Below are 21,097 nucleotides of genomic sequence, written 5' to 3'. Positions count from 1 at the left end.
GATGGGAAATCCCATTGACAGCGGCTGGACCAGAGATCCTGCCTTCGGCCAATGGCATGGCACCTCCCGCCGTGAGAACCACACTGCGGGGAGGCCGGAGATTCTGGTTCCGTCACGGTGAGACAAGCAAAAGTCCATTGACTTCAGTGGCACCAGTGAATCCCGTTGGGATGGGACTGGAAGATCCCACTGTCAGTAAAAACCCACCCGGTTCACTAATGTCCTTTAGGGAAGGAAATCTGCCGCCCTTACCCGGTCTGGTCTACATGTGACTCCAGAGCCATGGCAATGTGGTTGACTCTTTACTGCCCTCTGAAATGGTCGAGGGAGACACTCAGTTCAAGGGCAACTAGGGATGGGCAACAAATGCTGGCCTTGCAATGACACCCACATCCTGTGAAAAGAAATATTTATACTGGGTTCCCATAAAAGTTGAATGTGCAAGATCCTACGGCCCTCAGTCACCCCATCCAGCTTTGGCCATTTGGAGATTGGAAACTAGTCACCTGTACCCACATTATGTAAAGTTTGATTTGATTTATTATTGTCACATGTATTAACATACAGTGAAAAGTATTGTTTCTTGCGCGCTATACAGACAAAGCATACCGTTCATAGAGAAGGAAAGGAGAGAGTGCAGAATGTAGTGTTACAGTCATAGCTAGGGAGTAGAGAAAGATCAACTTAGTGTAAGGTAGGTCCATTCAAAAGTCTGACAGCAGCAGGGAAGAAGCTGTTCTTGAGTCGGTTGGTACGTGACCTCAGACTTTTTTCCCGACGAAAGAAGGTGGAAGAGAGAATGGGGTAATGATTGCTTGCTCCTGTCTGGATAGATTTGAGTTTTTGTTGATTACTGGGCCACTTCCCACTCTCTCTCTCTCTCTTTACAGAAACTTAAGTTCAGCAAGTCCCGAGGGTCGGAAGCAAATGAGAGAGTGTGATGGATTAATTGACTCCCTTGTCCACTACATCCAGTTCACAATTGCCAACAATCAGGAGGACGATAAGGTAAATGGAATCAATTTGACCGAAAGCTTGAGACAGAAAGTTGTGGGAGATGCCTCAAAGTCCCTCCCCCACGCTGTCGATCCTTCTCTGGAAATGTGTCTGGAACTCTGGAATATTTTCAAGGCAGAGCCAGATAGATTCTTGATAAAGAAGGGGGTGAAATAAGTATAGTAAAGTTTATTTATTAGTCACAAGTAAGCTTACATTAACACTGCAATGAAGTTACTGTGAAAATCCCCCAGTCGCCTGTTCGGGTACACGGAGGGAGAATTTAGCATGGTCAACGCACCTAACCAGCACGTCTTTCAGACTGTGGAAGGAAACCGGAGGAAACCCACGCAGACACGGGGAGAACGTGCAGAGTCCGCACAGACAGTGACCCAAGCCGGGAATCGGACCCGGGTCCCTGGCGCTGTGAGGCCCCAGTGCTAATCACCGTGCCACCGTGCCACCCTGTGATTAGCAGGATAGGCTGGAAGTTACGGACAAATTAGCCATGATCGTATTGAATGGTAGAGCAGGCTTGAGGGGCCAAATGGCCTACTCCTGCTCCTAATTCAAATGTCTGTATGTATGTTCATATGGGCTTCACAGCACCTGTTATGATACCAAACATTTTCCGCTATAATCTGTGACCCAATCCTACCTCTTATATGTTCAATACTTCAAAAATGTGTGAATGGTTTTAGATCCTTTGCATCTGTTTCTGAGATTGAGGAACTTCAGATAACTACCAGGACCAGGAATACTCTTGAGCTGATATTAGTCACTGGGATCGTGAGACTGTCACTGGATCCCATCCCAATCTGTCACACAGGATCCATGCTCAGGGAAGAGGGGAACACAGCACTGGCTGCAAGTTTCCCTCCAAGCCACTCAACACCCGGACTTGGAAATATATCGGCCGTTCCTTCACTGTCGCTGGGTCAAAATCCTGGAGCTCCCTCCCTAACAGCACTGTGGGTGTACCTACACCTCAGGGACTGTAGCAGTTCAGGAGGGCAGCTCATCACCACCTTCTCATGGGGCAATTAGGGATGGGCAATAAATCCTTGCCCACAGCATTCACATCCAGTGAAAGAATAAATAGGAAGGAAGGATCCATATTCTGCTTTTATATTTACCACGGCGGCACAGTGGTTAGCACTGCTGCTTCACAGCACCACGCACCCAGGTTCAATTCCTGGCCTTGGGTCGCTGTCTGTGTGGAGTTTGCACGTTCTCCCCATGTCTGTGTGGGTTTCCCCCGGTGCTCTAGTTTCCTCCCACAGTGCAAAGATATGTGGGTTAGATGGATTGGCCGTGCTAAATTGCCCTTAGTGTCAGGGGAACTAGCTAGGATAAATATGTGTTGTTACGGGGATAGGGCCTGGGAGGGATTGTGGTCGGTGCAGACTCAATGGGCAAAATGGCCTCCTTGTGCACTGTAAGGATTCTTCAATGATTCTATCCCTGCACTGTAGATTATATGATTCTCGGAGGTTTCGCGTTGTGGTGTAAAGACACAAAGCCTTGAGTGCCTCTGGCTGTCAGGTATTCTCGAGCAGCCCTGTTCCTGAAACTAGGCTGCAATAAATCTCCTCTCTCAGTCAACAGAAAACTGCATGTGCATCTTACATAACCTGTCCTTTCAACTGGAGAATGAGCTGCCGAGCGCCTACTCGGAGAACCTCGCCTGGAAAAATAATCCCTCCTCACAGAAGAAATCGGCCGGCTGCTTCGGAGCTCGGAGTTCCAGGCTGAAAGAGGTACGTCACCCTCGTCCTGCCCCTTATCTATCTTTCCATTCGAAATAGTTTCCCGAGGCTGTTATGTGAGTTATGACTTGTCACAGAATCTTCCAACAGCTAATTGTGGGAAAATATACTTATGGAGGTGGTGCCGACACTGAATTAACTGAGCTGAACCCGGTTGTGAAATATACATTCTGTTTATAGATCCTTCCCAAATTCAGGATGTCCCAAAGTGCTTGACAGTCAATAAGGTGGTTTTGAAGTGTAGTCACTCCCATGTGGCAGCCCAATGATGCACAGCAAGCTCCCGTAATCAGAAAAGAGATAATGACCAGATAATCTGTTTCAGTGATTCGGTTGTTACAGTACAGAAGAAGGCCATTCGGCCCATTGTGTCTGTACTGGCTCTCTAAATGATCAATTCACTTCATTCCATTCTCCCGCCTTCTCTCCGTAACCCTGCACACTCTTCCTTTTCAGATAACAGTTTAATTCCTTTTTGAATGTCTCAATTGAATCTGCCTCCACCACACTCTCAGGCAGCGCATTCCTGACCTTAACTACCCTGTCAACTTATCTATCTATCATCCGATCTATCCCGTAAACTAATTTGCCAGCTCACTTTAGCTACCTTTGCTTTCGCGCCCTCATTATTGTCCTTATATAGTCTTAGACCCATTCGTCTCTCCCTCAAACTGAATGTGAAATTTCATCATATTATGATCGCTGCTACCATCTTCAATATGAGGTCATTAATTAAACCTACCTTAATTTCACATTGTCTCTCAATGTTCCTGCCAGCAACATGAATAACTTCACATTTCTCCGTAATGAACTTCACCAGTCATCTGTCTGCCAGTATCACCAAGCTGTCTATGTCCTTCTAATGATCTGTGTTATCCCCTCACAGTTCACAAAGCTTCCATATCATTTTCATTGGGACGGCACGGTGGCACAGTGGTTAGCGCTGCTGCCTCACAGTGCCAGGGAGCCAGGTTCGATTCTCGGCTTGGGTCACTGTCTGCGCAGAGTCTTCACGTTCTCCCCATGTCTGTGTGGGTTTCCTCCGGGTGCTCCGGTTTCCTCCCACCGTGCAGAAATGTGCACTGTGGGACGCTTAATGTCAGGGGGATTAGTAGGGTAAATATGTGGGGTTATGGGGATAGGACCTGGGTGGGATTGTGGTCAGAGCAGGCTTGATGGGCTGAATGGCCTCCTTGTGCACTGTAGGGATTCTTCAATGATTCTATCTCTTTGACGGCACTGTTCAGCTATTCTTTTTCCTGTCAACTTTGACTCCAGTTTTTTCAGCCCACTTCAGTCATTTTTTTTCCAAATCCATACAATCTCTGCAATGCAGATGGAGGCCATTCAGCCCATCAAGTCTGCACTAACTCTCCAAAATAGAATCTTACTCGGGCCCAACTCCCCCGCCCTATCCCCGTACACCCATGCATTTACCTACCATCTTTGGACAACAAGGGGCAATTTAGCGTGGCCAATCCACTTAACGTGCACATCTTTCAGACTGTGGGAGGAAGCCGGAGCACCCGGAGGAAACCCACACAGACACGGGGAGAAGGTGTAAACTCCACACAGACAGTGACTCAAGCTGGGGATCGAACCCGGGTCTCTGGCGCGTGAGGCAGCAGTGCTAACCACTGTGCCACCGTGCCGCCCCCTGGCATAGTGAACCTTGGTTTGTAAATGGAAATTGATTGGAGTTTACTCCCGAGGGGAGTGTGAATTCTTTTCCGGTTAATGACAGTTTCTCAATCTATCGCCGCAGGAGAACGTGGTCAATATTCCGTCTCTGGAAGAGAAAAGGAATCCCCGAGGGGTTGAGTGGCTTTGGCACAGTCTGGTGGTGCGGATGTACCTTTCTCTTGTTGCCAGGAGCAGCAGCAACTGCACTCAGGAAGCTTCGCTTGGCGCGCTTCAAAATCTAACCGCCAGCAGTGGACCGGTGAGTTCAATCCCCAATAACCTCTGGAGTTGGCATCAACCCAACCCTCACACATCACAGTGCTTCACAAGGCGATGGCCTGGTGGTGTTAAAGTTTATTTATTTATTGTCACAGGTAGGCTTACATTAACTATTAATCCAGAAACTCAGCTAATGTTCTGGGGACCCGGGTTCGAATCCCCCCACGGCAGATGGTGAAATTTTAATTCAATTTTTAAAAATCTGGAACTTAGAATCTACTGACGACCATGAAACCATTGTCGATTGTCGGAAAAACCCATCTGGTTCACTGATGTCCTTTAGAGAAGGAAATCTGTCGTCCTTATCCGGTCTGGCCTACATGTGACTCCAGAGCCACAGCAATGTGGTTGACTCTTATCTGCCCTCTGAAATGGCCGAGCGAGACATTCAGTCTAAGGGCAACAAATGCTGGCCCCGTCAGCGACGCCCATGTCCCACGAATGAATAATAAAAAACACAGCAGCTGCCCAGCCTGGGATCAAGCTGTACCTCATCTTACTCTGGGGCTACAGGCAGGTTCTCCAAAATCCACGTCCCCCTTTTGCTGCTGGAGAGCTGGGGACGGCTCACAAATCAGAATTAGGCAGCAAAACTGAATCGGTGTTTACACAGTTTCAACTGTACTGTGTACAGTTTTGGTCTCCTTACTTGAGAAAGGATATCCTGGCACTGGAGGGGGTGCAGAGGAGATTCACGAGGTTGATTCCGGAGTTGAGAGGGTTGGCTTATGAAGAAAGACTGAGTAAACTGGGGCTATACTCATTGGAATTCAGAAGAATGAGGGGAGATCTTACAGAAACATATAAGATTATGAAGGGAATAGATAAGATAGAAGCAGGGAAGTTGTTTCCACCGGTGGGTGAAACTAGAACTAGGGGGCATGGGCTCAAAATAAGGGGGAGCAGATTTAGGACTGAGTTGGGGAGGAACTTCTTCACCCAAAGGGTTGTGAATCTGTGGAATTCCCTGCCCAGTGAAGCAGCTGAGGCTACCTCATTGAATGTTTTTAAGGCAAGATTTTTGAACAGTAAAGGAATTAAGGGTTATGGTGAGCGGGCGGGTAAGTGGAGCTGAGTCCATGAAAAGATCAGCGATGATCTTATTGAATGGCAGAGCAGGCTCGAGGGGACAGATGGCCTACTCCTGCTCCTAGTTCTTATGTTCTTGTGTAAAGCAGAACTGTCATATATTTGAAAAAGGGTGCAGGTTACTTTAAGAGTTGATCACATGATTTGATGATGATGCCATCTGGGTGTGTGCTCAGGCTGCAGTTTTACTTTCAGTTTTATGTTTGATGTAGTGCAGAGAGAGAGCAGCTCCTCAATAAAACCTGCTGTTGTTAGGTTGAATCTACGTATGCAAGCCACATTCTTTTCAGAGGAGGTTCACCAGATTGATTCTGGGGTTGACGCGTGAGGAGAGATTAAAGAGTTTGGGCTTGTACTCGCTGGAGCTTATAAAGATGAGAGGGGATCTGATTGAGGTATATAAGATTTTAAAGGGATTGATAAAGTAAATAGGCCAAAAGTTTCCTCTTGTGGGGCAATCTAGAACAAGAGATCACAGGGATAGGTTGAGAGGCGGTAGATTTAAAACAGAGATGAGGAGGAACTACTTCTCACAGAGGGTGGTGAATTTGTGGAACTCGCTGCCCCATAGCGCGGTGGAGTCTGAATCATTGAATGGTTTCAAGAGGGAGATGGATATATTTCTAATTAAAAAAGGGATAAGGGGATAAAGGGAACAGGTGGAGAGGTGGATTTGAGAGCAGGGAGAAAGCAGCAATGGTCTGATTGAATGGCGGAGCCGGCTCGAAGGGCTGAATTTACCTATTTCTGCTCCTAATTCCCGTGTTCCTGTGGTCCAATGTTTTCTATCAAAAAGCACAACCCCTAACTAACTTACAAGAACCTTCTCACAGTGACGTAGCAAAGGCTGTGTCAGTCCGAGCCCAGTGAAATCAGTTCCAACCATTACTGTTGTTAAATATGGTATGTGGTAATGAGGTGGGCAGTGTTACACTTCACTCAGGAAGTCTGAGTTGCTGTGGCAACCTGAATGTAGTAATCTATTTTAATTCACTCATGGGATGTGGGCTGGCTTGGCCAGCTTTTATTGTCTAATATCCCTGGTGTGGTGGTGAGCCACCTTCTCAGACCGCTACAGTCCGCATGCTGCGGGTACACCCACAGTGCTGATAGGGAGGGAGCTGTGGATAGTGAGTGTGGAAACTCCAACTTTCTCTCCATCACATGGCTGACCAGGTCCCCGCTCTCACTGCCTGCCATTGGCATGTGCCGGAAGGATTTACAGATGGAATTTAGTACGCAAATTGTTTGGTCAGGTGATCAATGCACCTTCCTTGGTCCTCAAGTCCTGGGGTGGGACTTGAAGTGGAGATGCCAGCGTTGGACTGGGGTGAACACGGTAAGAAGTCTCACAACACCAGGTTAAAGTCCAACAGGTTTATTTGGTAGCAAATACCATAAGCTTTCGGAGCACTGCTCCTTCGTCAGATGGAGTGGAAATCTGCTCTCAAACAGGGCACAGAGACACAGAAATCAAGTTGCAGAATACTGATTAGAATGCGAATCCTACAGCCAGCCAGGTCTTAAAGGTACAGACAATGTGGGTGGAGGGAACATTAAACACAGGTTAAAGAGATGTGTATTGTCTCCAGACAGAACAGCTAGTGAGATTCTACAAGCCCAGGAGGCAAGCTGTGGGGGTTACTGATAATGTGACATAAATCCAACATCCCGGTTTAGGCCGTCCTCATGTGTGCAGAACTTGACTATCAGTTTCTGCTCAGCGACTCTGCGCTGTCGTGTGTCGTGAAGGCCGCCTTGGAGAACGCTTACCTGAAGATCCAAGGCTGAATGCCCGTGACTGCTGAAGTGCTCCCCCACAGGAAGAGAACAGTCTTGCCTGGTGATTGTCGAGCGGTGTTCATTCATCCGTTATCGTAGTGTCTGCATGGTCTCCCCAATGTACCATGCCTCGGGACATCCTTTCCTGGACTTGAACCCAGAGCTTCTGGGACTGAGACAAGAGAGATACCCACTGTGCCACACGACTTACTGAGGTACGGTCCTTAAAACTGATGGTACACCGGCTTATCGACAGGTGGAATTTACCCCAAAATGTATTATTTATTCTACTTTATTTAATGATTCACTGTAGTCAGTCTGCATTGTACCAGCCCTGTATGAGATAGGAAGCTTTCTCATTATTAGACAATGTTCCGTTTGGTATCAAGGGTTTAATCGAGCGTCTTTGGTCGTTATTAGATGGGATTCACCATTTCCGAGACCATCACATCGAAAGAAAACGGGCTCCAGCACATCAGACGGATGTTGTACTCGAAGGAGCCCAATGTGCAGAAAGCTGCCGTGTCTTTATTGAGGAACATGTCACGGAACCGCAAGGTTCATGAGGAGTTGGGTAAGTGGAACGCTGCCACTCACAGCTCCGTGTGCCGACTTACAAAGCGGAAAACAGTGGGCCGGATCCTCGACCTCACCTGCGGCTGGGATTCTCCAGCCCCGCCGCAGTGAACGGAGATTGGGCTGAGCACCAAATTCTCCATCCTCGCTGGCAGCAGGGATGGAGTGTGAACGGCTGGAGAATTCTGACCAGGTGTGGGGAAATCACAAACAAAAACCGCTTGACCTTGATCATCATTAGAAATGTGAATCTGAGCGGCACCTTTAGTTTGGACGAGGAGTCTGTAGCCCATTCAGAACTGGTGAAAGCACAGGAAACCCACACGCTCAGGGCTGAAATTCTCCAGCCGTTCCTGTTGGCGGGATCTTCCGGATCCGCCAACGTCGCACTCCCCCCCCCCCCCAGCCATGCTGTCAACAGCAGTGGGACCAGAGGATTCCACGGTTCGCCAATGGTGAGCCACCTTGGTAACATATGCCTCGGTGTGGGGGATGGTTGGGGGGCTGGTGGAGAACCCTGCCCATGTGGGTGCGGAGCGATCTTCGGCCACAGAGGGCATTGGTCTAGACACCATTCGAGGAAAGTGGCGCAAAGCAAAAAATAACCACCCAAAGTAATTTGTGCACAATCCAATCTCACAGAGGAGCGAGGGACAAGTGCACATCAAAGGCCAGTTTCGGGCAAGTACCCTGGATACCTAACCAAGATGGCGGACAGCGTATTTCCATCATGGTATGACCCCACTCTATATTGATCCCAGCAACACAAAATGGGATCCAGTTTCTATAATTCAGATGTTGTCTGACAATGGATTCATGGGGCCCTAACACGGGGTCAGCTGGGGGTCAGAATCTGCTGTGTGCGGGGAAGCAGTCACTGACAGTGATCTCACCCGCGCAGGTATACACCGCATGGGAAACTTTAGCCTTTCCTCATTTCTCCCCCTCTTGCTGCAGCCAATCTGATCATGCCGGATCTAATATCGATCCTCCCGGAATCGGAGCAGGACACCTCGATGCCCAATGAGACCTTGTCCTTCACCTGCTACGTGCTGAACAACCTGATCCAGTATAACCCGCATCACACTCGCAGCTTTGTGCAGAATGGGGGCTTGCAGAAAGTCGTAAGCATCAGCAACACTGACGGGTAAGTGGGACTGAGGAGCGAGACCACACAGGAATGTGCGCGGGTCTTAATGTTTCACATGTGTCTGACACGCACCAGATATTGCGGTCATTTTGATTTTGAGCAGTATTGTAAATTGGGCAACAGCCAATCAGCATTCACAGTTCCTTTTAAACCTTTCCCAAATTTTATTCCCATTGTTTCCAATTGAATCTCTCTGCCTGTGATTGGTGGGGAAGGGATGGGGGGGGCCACGATTGGTCTGGGTGGCACGGGGGTGATGGGGGCTGCATCTCGGGCCACGGGCCCCCGCGGTTGCGAGAGGGGGGGAGTTGCTCTTTGAGGCTGCCTGCAGCAGCAGGGGCCTGACAGCTCTCTCTTTGCCTGTCAGACCCCCGCTACTGATATTGCGCGTGTGCAGCATCAGAGGTCTGCACATGCGCAATAGCTCCCTCTACAGGCTGTCTGGTGAGTTCAGCCCCGCCCACAGCCTTTCTGGCTAGAAACTGATGAGCCCATCTTTTCAGAGACACAGTGCATAAGATTGGGCGCCCAAAAATGGATCTGGAACTCTCCCAATTTTCAGCCTAGCTGGACACTTAGAAAAAGTCTTGTAAAATTCCACCCAGAGTGTTAATGCAGTGCAGGGGCAACAGGCAACTTTGGACCAATGTTTGCCAGGGTTCTCCGCCATTGAGGGGGGCGGTAGGGGTGGATGGGGGGAAGGGAGAGGTGCCTCCTTGATGGGAAAGCTGCCCATCGGAGCCCCCCCTCTCCCTACCCCGACTGCAAACTAACCCCCCACCCTTTCCAAACATGCCTCCTCCAGCCCCTTACCCCCTCACTGGACCCTATCAACTCAGCCCCTACTCAACATGTATCCCAGATCCAGTGCCTCCCTCTCGGCCTTGCTGCCGTCCCTCTGGTGGCCACCACTCCTGATGACACTGCTGGGATATGAGAATCGCAACACCCCTGCTGCTGCCCCCCCCCCCCCGGCCAGCAGCTCTCCGAGGCAGCGTCTCCTCTTGGTGAGTAATGGATTTTGAATCTTGAGCCAATTAACCACTCAATGAAAAAAGACCAGAGGATGCTGGGAAAACTCAGCCGGTCTGGCAACATCTGTAGGGGAGAGAAACAGAGTTAATGTTTCGAGTGCATTTGACTTTTCATCAGAGCTAAAGAGAGGGAAACGTGTTAGATATTGAACTGTAGCTGTGAGTTGCAACAAAATGCAATCACTCATGGGTTAGGTGGATTGGCCATGTGTCAGGGGGACTCGTTAGGGTAAATGCATGGGGATAGGGACTGGGTTGGATTGTGGTTGGTGCAGACTCGATGGGCTGAATGGCCTCCTTCTGCACTGTAGGGATTCTATGATTTGCCCGTTATCCTTGTATCAAGTGACTATCAGAACCAGATGGACATCACTCTTTTCTTATCCAGTAATTCCTCCCGAACAGGCCCATCTGTTCCCACACCTCGCTGGAACGGAGTAGCTGGAATAGTGAGCGGATTAAAGAGTCCAGGTCAAAGGTTTTTTGTCAATTTCTTTAATCAGTTTGGGAGGAGGTTCATACGCAGCAGCAACATGAGCCAGTGGGGCTGAATGGCCTGTTTCTGTGCTGGAAATCCTCTGTCAGCCAGATCTGGAACATCATTTCTCCTCTTTTTTATTCAGTAATGTTTCCACCTCCGCTGGGAAAGCTGCCTCCAATCTGCTGTACAGCCTGTGGTTACATCGTGATCTTCATGCTGCCTATAAAAAGGTAACTGATCAAGCTGTTTATACCGGGGTTGTTTTTACCGGGGCTGTTTATACCGGGGCTGTTTTTACCGGGGCTGTTTTTACCGGGGCTGTTTATACCGGGGCTGTTTATACCGGGGTTGTTTATACCGGGGCTGTTTTTACCGGGGCTGTTTATACCGGGGCTGTTTATACCGGGGTTGTTTATACCGGGGCTGTTTATACCGGGGTTGTTTATACCGGGGCTGTTTATACCGGGGTTGTTTTTACCGGGAGTGTTTTTACCGGGGGTGTTTTTACCGGGGCTGTTTATACCGGGGCTGTTTTTACCGGGGCTGTTTATACCGGGGGTGTTTTTACCGGGGTTGTTTATACCGGGGGTGTTTATACCGGGGCTGTTTATACCGGGGGTGTTTTTACCAGGGCTGTTTATACCGGGGCTGTTTTTACCGGGGCTGTTTATACCGGGGGTGTTTTTACCGGGGCTGTTTTTACCGGGGTTGTTTATACCAGGGTTGTTTATACCGGGGCTGTTTTTACCGGGGCTGTTTATACCGGGGCTGTTTATACCGGGGTTGTTTTTACCGGGGTTGTTTTTACCGGGGTTGTTTATACCGGGGGTGTTTTTACCGGGGTTGTTTATACCGGGGCTGTTTTTACCGGGGCTGTTTATACCGGGGGTGTTTATACCGGGGGTGTTTATACCGGGGCTGTTTATACCGGGGCTGTTTATACCGGGGCTGTTTATACCGGGGCTGTTTTTACCGGGGCTGTTTATACCGGGGCTGTTTATACCGGGGGTGTTTTTACCGGGGGTGTTTATACCGGGGCTGTTTATACCGGGGGTGTTTTTACCGGGGGTGTTTATACCGGGGCTGTTTATACCGGGGGTGTTTATACCGGGGCTGTTTTTACCGGGGCTGTTTATACCGGGGCTGTTTATACCGGGGGTGTTTTTACCAGGGCTGTTTTTACCGGGGGTGTTTATACCGGGGGTGTTTTTACCGGGGGTGTTTATACCGGGGCTGTTTTTACCGGGGGTGTTTATACCGGGGGTGTTTTTACCGGGGCTGTTTTTACCGGGGGTGTTTATACCGGGGGTGTTTTTACCGGGGGTGTTTATACCGGGGCTGTTTTTACCGGGGGTGTTTTTACCGGGGGTGTTTTTACCGGGGGTGTTTTTACCGGGGTTGTTTATACCGGGGTTGTTTATACCGGGGCTGTTTTCACCGGGGTTGTTTTTACCGGGGTTGTTTATACCGGGGTTGTTTTCACCGGGGTTGTTTTTACCGGGGTTGTTTATACCGGGGCTGTTTTTACCGGGGTTGTTTTTACCGGGGGTGTTTATACCGGGGCTGTTTTTACCGGGGTTGTTTTTACCGGGGGTGTTTATACCGGGGTTGTTTTTACCGGGGTTGTTTTTACCGGGGTTGTTTATACCGGGGTTGTTTTCACTGTGGGCAGTGCTGAGGTGAAGTGGATTTCCTTTGCGTCATGTTGCTGCAATCCAACTGCCTCTTTCACACCTCCACCAGAGCCAGAGTCCCGAGGTCAGGTCACGTTGAGTCAACCTCCCCCCCACCCCCCACAACCGGCAGCACGGTGGCACAGTGGTTGGCACTACTGCCTCACAGTGCCAGGGACCCGGGTTCAATTCCGGCCTTGGGTCACTGTCAGTGCGGAGTCTGCACGTTCTCCCCGTGTCTGTGTGGGTTTCCTCCGGGTGCCCCAGAAACCCACCCGAGTAACCACTGACTCCCCAAAGCCTGTTCACCATCTACAAGGCAGAAGTCAGGAGTGTGATGAAATACTCTCCACTTGCCTGGATGAGAGCCACTCCAACAACACTTATTAGAATCATAGAATCCTACAGTACAGCCATTCGGCCCATCGAGTCTGCACTGACCACAATCCCATCCAGGGCCTATTCCCATAACCCCATGCATTTACCCTAGCTAGTCCTCCTGACACTAAGGGGCAATTTAGCATGGCCAATCCACCTAGATGTGCGGGTTAGGTTGATTGGCCATGCTAAAGTGACCGTGGTGTCAGGGGATTAGCAGGGTAAATGTGTGGGGTTACGGGAACAGAGCCTGGGTGGGACTGTGGTCAGTGCATTCTCGATGGGCTGAATGGCCTTCTTCTGCACTGTAATGATTCTATGATTCTATGCATCCGATTGACACATCAAATCACTCTCCTTGCATTCAACCCCCCCCCGTAACCTCACCCCGCCCTATCTCTGTAACCTCCCTACAACCGTCCGAGATCTCTGTGCTCTTCCAATACCGGACTCCCTGACTTTCATCGCTCCACCATCGGTGGCCGTGCCCTTGGCTGACTGGGTCCCGAGCTCCGGAATCCCCTCCATAAACCCCAAAGGAAAATCAGTAAAACTGGGAAATGACTGGCACCAGTAAAATGTTGCCAACCCGGGCTTGCATACGTTAAAATGCAAATCCAGTAGCACTGGTTATGACAATATTGAACAGTTTTTCCCATCTGCTGCCTTGCAAGGAGGTGGGCACCTTTATAAGGGAACTAGGAAAGTTCACCAGCACCACGTCTCCTGGCTTCACCAGGTGGGGAGGTGCCAATGGGACTACAGCAGGAGATCAGTGAAACCAGAGCAAAACCTCGAGGAATGTCAGGCTAAGTGGGTTAAAATGACCTTGAAATTAGTTTAAAAATCAAACTGGTACACTAACCTCCTTCTGGGATGGCAACAAACCATCCTTATCCGCTCTGTGTCTGCACGTGACTCCAAGCCCACCCTGTCTGGATGACCCTTGATGACTACCTGGTCATAGAATCATAGAATCTACAGTGCAGAAGGAGGCCACTTGGCCCATCGCGCCTGCAGTGATAACAGTCCCACCCAGGTCCTATCGCCATAGCCCTCCTAATCCCCTGACAGACTAAGGGGCTATCATGGCTAATCAACCTAACCCACACATCTTCGGACTGTGGGAGGAAACCAGAGCACCCAGAGGAAACCCACGCAGACACGGGGAGAATGTGCAAACTCCACACAGACAGTCAACTGGTCCCACTATTATAGAAAGGATATTATTAAACTAGAAAGAGTGCAGAAAAGATTGACTAGGATGCTACCGGGACTTGATGGTTGGAGTTATAAGGAGAGGCTGGATAGACTGGGACTTTTTTCCCTGGAGCGTAGGAAGCTTAGGGGTGATCTTATAGAGGTCTATAAAATAATGAGGGGCATAGATCAGCTAGATAGTCAATATCTTTTCCCAAAGGTCGGGGAGTCTAAAACTAGAGGGCATAAGTTTAAGGCGAGAGGGAAGAGATACAAATGGGTCCAAAGGGGCAATTCTTTTCACTCAGAGGGTGGTGAGTATCTAGAACGAACTGCCAGAAGTAGTAGCAGAGCGGGGACAATTTTGTCTTTTATAAAGTGTTTAGACAGTTACATGGGTAAGATGGGTATAGAGGGATATGGGCCAAACACGGGCAATTGGGACGAGCTTAGTGGTTAAAAAGAAAGGGCAGCATGGACAAGTTGGACCGAAGGGCCTGTTTCCTTGCTGTAAAGCTCTATGACTCTATGCCCTCTCAGATCGCCTCATAAGCCACTCAGAAGGTCAGGTACAGAAGGTCAACCTTCACACAATAGAACATGCCCATTCTCCTTCCAGTTACGTTCATGGTCTCAAATACCTCGCTCAGTTTCAGAGGGGCAATGTTAATCTGCCTGACCCAGTGGGAATGGGGTAAGCTACACAAGCCACCACCCCCACCATCCCTAATCCGCTCCTATCCCACCACCTTCAGAGATTCCATTTTGTGTTATGTTGGTTGAGTTGCCCGCACCAAGGCTCCTCCCTCTCCAACACAACACCCTTCTCTCCACCATCCTCAAAGCTGATAATTGGTGCCAGTACTGAGGGAGTGCTGCGATGCCAGTGATGCTGTATTTGAGATGACTCGTTAAATTGCACCCACGAAAGATCCAATGGTCCTATTTCAAAGCAGAGATCTCCCTGGCGTCCCGGCCAATATTTACCCCTCAATCAGCCTCCTCGTGGCACATCATCTAGTCACCATCACATTGCCGCGTGCAGATTGGTTGCTGCGTTTCCCACATTACAACAATGACTACACTACAGAATAAAAAGTATTTCATTGGCTGTAGAGCTCTTTGGGATTGCCTGAAGTTGAGAAAGATGCCATGAGGATGGAAGTTCTTTCTTATTTACCCTGTAAGTTACTGAGAATGCGTTTTCTTTCCTCGAAGGCTGGATTCACAAAGTCAGATTTCATCAACAGTCGGACAACGAAGGCCTATCACGCGGCCCGGGAACGCAGGTCGTTTTACTGAGATGGACAGTGCCCAGAGAGAGGTGGTGCCGACTGACTGACTGAGGGAAGAAGGAAGTGGGAGGGATGCTGGATGTATTTTAAAAATCCAGCCGTTCCTCCGCAGGTTTATCCGGGAAGCGGCTGAGCGACCAGTTCCGGACATTCCAAAGCTCTACTCTGCGCCAGTGAGCCAATCTCAGTGCCTCTGGACAAATATACCAGCCTTAATCCTGATACCCCAATTACTCCTGCACTGTTTGGATAACCCTCATCTCGGCAACAAGTAACAATGGATTCGCACTCCAGCCACTAGTCATCAGCAAAGAAGAGTCGTAATGAGGGACATTATTGCGCAGGGCATTATATACGAGAATAATCCTGGTTCCAATGTTATCTGTTTTCACCAGGTTTAGTACGAGGCATGATTCATTTTAACTTTCTATTGGACAATTTTTCATATCCAAATACATCGACTGAGTTAGAATTACTGAGAAGAGTCATCCTGACTCGAATCGTTAACTCAGTTCCTCTCTCCGCGGATGCTGCCAGACCTGCTGGGCTTTTCCAGCATTTCCTGTTTTAATTTCAGACCTCCGGTATCCTCAGTATTGTATTTTTATTGTAGAATTTCCGTGACTGCTTGTATCTTTTAGAATATGCAAATTTACATCATTTGCATTTTATCAGTAATTAGTCTTTGAAGAGAGAGTTGGTTTCTTTTGTAATTAGCCCTCAGGATATGGGCATCCTTGGCAAGGTTCATCTGTCACCCATCACTAGTTGCCTCTTGAGAAGGTGATGGTGAGCTGCCTTCTTGAGCCGCTGCAGTCTCTGTGGTGTAGGTACATCCACAGTGCTGTTAGGGAGGGAGTTCCAGGATTTTGACCCAGCGACAGTGAAGGAATGGCCAATATATTTCCAAGTCAGGATCATGAATGGTTTGGAGGGGAACTTGCAGGTGGTGGTGTTCCCATGTGTCTGCCGCCCTGGTCCCGCTGGGTACTGGGGGTCATGGGTTCAGAGGTGCTGTTAGTGTGAGTAAATATCAGAAAGAGAGGAATTTGGGATCATAGAATAGAATCATAGAATCCCTACAGTGCAGAAGGAGACCATTCAGCCCATCTGACCGCACTGACCACAATCCCACCCAGGCCCTATTCCCGTAACCCCTCATATTTACTCTGCTAACCCCCTGACACGAGGGTTAATTGAGCACAGCCAATCAACCTAACTAGCACGTCTTTGGACTGTGAGAGGAAACCCACGCAGACATGAGGAGAACGTGCAAACTCTGCACAGACAGTGGCCCAAGCCAGAAATCGAACCCGGGTCCCTGGCGCTGTGAGACAGCAGTGCTAACCATTATGTCACCGTGCTGCCCCATGTGGAAAGGGCAGAGGGAGTGGGATTAAATGGGTAGCTCATTCAGAGAGATAGTTTAAACATGGTGGGCTGAATGGCCTCCTTCTGTCCAGTCAGATTCTGCAGCGCAGAAATTGGATTTTGCCTGACACAGGGAGTAGGGGGAGTGGGTGGGAGGTGAGCGAAGGACTTAAAATTTAACTTGATTGAAAAATTGAACTTAATCACAACGAGGTATGTTACAAACATTCAAACTTCCTTTCCAGTGACTGTGTCTTGTGGCTCCTTTACCACGGGGATCAGTTGCTGTGTGGGGGACACGGAACGCATACCCATTCCCCATGGAGATCAGTTGCTCATGGATTTTGCATAGGAGGCCTCAAGTGAACATGAAGCCCCCAATTTACGCGTGTGTAAGGGGCCAGTCTGAGGCCTGTGTCATAGAGTAGCCTGGACCAGCATGGCGGGGGGTCACAGGGTGAGGATACAGAGTGCAGCACCATCCCTGCTCCCCCCCCCATATTGGACCCTCAGATGGCCAGACAGTCTCTAAGGCAGACACAGCACATTCCCATTCCTAGGCCGTGTTTGCTGTTGGACTTACTGCATTCCCATTAGGGAGATTTTGCAGAAATCCTTTCCTCTGACCCTGTAAATATAAAAAACACCAACTGGTATTTCTCACTCGGCTTATGTTCATATTTTCTGTTGTGTTAGTTTGCGTTTCGATTTTGTTTCCAGTGGAGTATTTTGGAGGATTTAAGGGGGTGTTTTATTTGGCCAGGGAGGGGAAGGGAACAATAAGTATTTCCAGGACCTCCAGGCTGGAGTTTGGGTGTATTTAACTTTTGCATTTGTTTGGTATTGAAACATATTTGAAGTTACATTCTGTACAGTCAGACTGCCACACTTTACACCGGCTGAACTCTTGAGCTGAATAAAACCTGTTTTGTTCATCGCTGCAGCTGTCTTCATTTGTAAATGTCTCCGGGGACTGTGTGAACAGGAGAATGCTACACGCTGTGACACACTCTGGCTCACGATGTGTGGCCGGGTCGATGTGTGTCTTGTACAGCAAGGGGGAGGGGGTGGGGTTACAATCTGGGGCTCCCTGCTCCGACCCGAGAGGAGACCCCAACTGATTGAGGTCTTTAATGATGAAACTGTTTAATGGGGGAGTTTTAGCAGAGACGACTAAACTCGTCATGGATTCTGATCAGAGTGCACAAGGAGGGGCAGATCATTGATGCCCCCGGGAGGGCCAGTCTACAATCTCAACGCTCTTTACATTTGGGTGAAGATTGAGGCGTTCCGATAAACCTCCCAAAAACCGGCAAAACAAGTTTCCAAAGTTGAGCATCAGCAGATTGGCAGAAATATCCTTACTGGACGCATGTCTAATCCTCAACTTTTCATTCAGGAATGTCAATCCATCGGAAGGAGCAGCAACAGAACAGGATTCCCTCGGGTCCTTTCTGTCAGAGGGTGCACAGCAAGATCCCGGCAGTTTCACCAATTTGCCCCAGAGTGACTGCTTAACTTGCTTCTAATTCTGTCACTCACTGCCATTGAGTTCAACGCAGGTTTATAAGAACAATACCTGGACTGCAGGGGTTAAGTTATGCGAACAGATTAGACAAATTAGGCCCTTATTCTCTCAAAGAACAAAGAACAAAAGACAGTACAGCACAGGAACAGGCCCTTCGGCCCTCCAAGCCTGCGCCGATCATGATGCCTGCCTAAACTAAAACCGTATGCACTTACGGAGTCCGTATCCTTCCATTCCCATCCTATCCACGTAATCGTCTAGTTGCTCCTTAAATGCTGCTATCGCTCCAGCTCCCCCCACCTCCCCGGGCAGCGCGTTCCAGACATTGATTTGATTTTTTAAAATTTGATTTATTATTGTCACATGTATACAGTGAAAAGTATTGTTTCTTGCGCGCTATACAAACAAAGCATACCGTTCATAGAGAAGGAAAGGAGAGAGTGCAGAATGCAGTGTTACAGTCACAGCTAGGGTGTAGAGAAAGATCAACTTAATGCAAGGTAGGTCCATTCAAAAGTCTGACAGCAGCAGGGAAGAAGCTGTTCTTGAGTCGGTTGGTACGTAACCTCAGAGTTTTGTATCTTTTTCCTGACGGAAAAAGACATTCACCGCCCTCTGTGTAAAAAACTTGCCTCGCACATCTCCTCTAAACTTTTCCCCACGCACCTTAAACCCATGTCCCCGAGTACTTGACTTTCCTCCCCGAATTCAGAAGGCTGAGGGGTGATCTGATGGAAGTCTTCAAAATATCCACAGGGAAGGATTGGATAAAGATAAACTGTTTGCATTGGTTGAAGGCTCTAGAACCAGGGGCTGTAATCTAAAAATTAGGGCCAAACCGTTCAGGGGAGATGTTAGAAAACACTTCTATACACAGAGAGTGGGGAAAGTTTGGAACTCTCTTCCTCAAGCAGTGGTGGATGCTGGTTTGATTGTTCGGTGTAAGTTTGAGATAGACTCATTTTTACAGAGCATGGTTATCAGGGGATACGGGCCTCGGACGTGAAATTAGGCTACAGACCAGCCATGATCGTATTGTGGAGATGCCTGCGTTGGACTGGGGTGGATACAGTAAAAGCTCAAAATGGCGCTGGAGTGAGGGGGCTTCTTGCAAGCTGTGCCCAGCATACCGTGGGACGGCACGGTAGCACAGTGGTTAGCACTGCTGCTTCACAGCTCCAGGGACCTGGGTTCAATTCCCGGCTCGGGTCACTGTCTGTGTGGAGTTTGCACATTCTCCTCGTGTCTGCGTGGGTTTCCTCCGGGTGCTCCGGTTTCCTCCCACAGTCCAAAGATGTGCAGGTTAGGTTGATTGACCATGCTAAAATTGCCCCTTAGTGTCCTGAGATGCGTAGTTTAGAGGGATTAGCGGGTAAATGTGTCGGGATAAGGGGGTAGGGCCTGGGTGGGATTGTGGTCGGTGCAGACTCGATGGGCCAGATGGCCTCTTTCTGCACTGTAGGGATTCTATGGTTTCTATGATTCTATACCTTCTAATTCTATCTTTTACTCCAGTTCTATGTTTCTAAAACTTTATTCAAACTCTTTTAAACTCTCTAACAATGCTTCCGTCAGGAAAAAGATACAAAAGTCTGAGGTCACGTACCAACCGACTCGAGAACAGCTTCTTCTCTGCTGCTGTCAGACTTTTGAATGGACTTGCCTCGCATTAAGTTGATCTTCCTCTACACCCTAGCTATGACTGTAACACTACATTCTGCACTCCTTTCCTTCTCTATGAACGGTATGTTTTGTCTATATGGTGTGCAAGAAACAATACGTTTCACTGTGTGTTAATACATGTGACAAAAATAAATCAAATCAAATCAAAAATCAAATAAGACGTCTCACAACACCAGGTTAAAATCCACCAGGTTTATTTGGAATCACGAACTTTCAGACCGCTGCTCCTTCATCAGGTGATGAAGGAGCAGCGCTCCGAAAGCTCGTGATTCCAAATAAACCTGTTGGACTTTAACCTGGTGTTGTGAGACTTCTTACCGTGATCTTATCGAATGATGGAGTGGGCTCAAGGAGCTGAATGGCCTACTCAGGTTCCGATGTTCCTAGGGGGACACTCGATGCTGGTCCCACTGCCCCCACCCACCTCCACCCGCCCTCCCCCCCACCCCCCCCCCCCCCCCCACCCCCCACCCTGCCCCTGAGAGCAAGATCACGAACATGCTGAAGTAGCTCCACAGTACAAGATTTTCAAAAAAACTCACCCACCATCCCCCCTACTCCCTGCACCACCGGCGTGAGGCTGATAAGATTTTACCCAGAATGTTGGTTAGCAACGGTTAAAGGAAAACTCAGCCTCACCAAAGTTTAAAGTTTATTTATTAGTCACAAGTACGCTTACATTAACACTGCAATGAAGTTACTGTGAAAATCCCCTAGTCGCCACACTCCGGCGCCTGTTCGGGTACACTGAGGGAGAATTTAGCACGGTCAATGCACCTAACCAGCACGTCTTTCGGACTGTGGGAGGAAACCTGAGCACCCGGAGGAAACCCACGCAGACACAGGGAGAACGTGCAAATTCCACACAGACAGTGACCCAAGCCGGGAATCGAACCCGGGTCCCTGGTGCTGTGAGGCAGTGGTGCTAACCACTGTGACACTGTGCGAATGAAGGCCTTTCTGAACAGTGAAAAGCTAGAAGCAGTGGAGGTCCAAACAAATTGGGGGGGGCCCAGGTATACAGATCATTAAAACATCATGAGCAAGTACAGAAAACAATCAAAAAGATATATGGAAAACTGCTCTTCACGTCTGGAGGATTAGAATCCAAAAGGGTAGAATCATCTTTC

At 48.8% G+C, this 21,097-nt stretch overlaps 1 protein-coding gene across 1 annotated transcript in view; it reads left to right on the top strand.

Moving 5' to 3' along the window:
- Positions 1 to 17,690, top strand: part of pkp2 (plakophilin 2) — a 71,832-nt gene extending 54,142 nt beyond the window's left edge. Inside the window, exons 7-13 of the mRNA XM_078219539.1 lie at positions 891 to 1,008; positions 2,598 to 2,756; positions 4,531 to 4,707; positions 8,019 to 8,172; positions 9,132 to 9,321; positions 10,982 to 11,069; positions 15,309 to 17,690. Coding sequence (XP_078075665.1) covers positions 891 to 1,008; positions 2,598 to 2,756; positions 4,531 to 4,707; positions 8,019 to 8,172; positions 9,132 to 9,321; positions 10,982 to 11,069; positions 15,309 to 15,392 — 970 coding nt within the window. The 3' untranslated portion in view covers positions 15,393 to 17,690. The remainder of the gene's footprint in view (positions 1 to 890; positions 1,009 to 2,597; positions 2,757 to 4,530; positions 4,708 to 8,018; positions 8,173 to 9,131; positions 9,322 to 10,981; positions 11,070 to 15,308) is intronic.
- The last annotated feature ends 3,407 nt before the right edge of the window (positions 17,691 to 21,097 follow it).

The sequence above is a fragment of the Mustelus asterias genome, chromosome 9 (assembly GCF_964213995.1).
Source record: "Mustelus asterias chromosome 9, sMusAst1.hap1.1, whole genome shotgun sequence".
Taxonomy (NCBI): Eukaryota; Metazoa; Chordata; class Chondrichthyes; order Carcharhiniformes; family Triakidae; genus Mustelus; species Mustelus asterias.
Note: the sequence above shows the minus strand (reverse complement) of the source record. Positions and strands in the feature narration are given on the sequence as shown.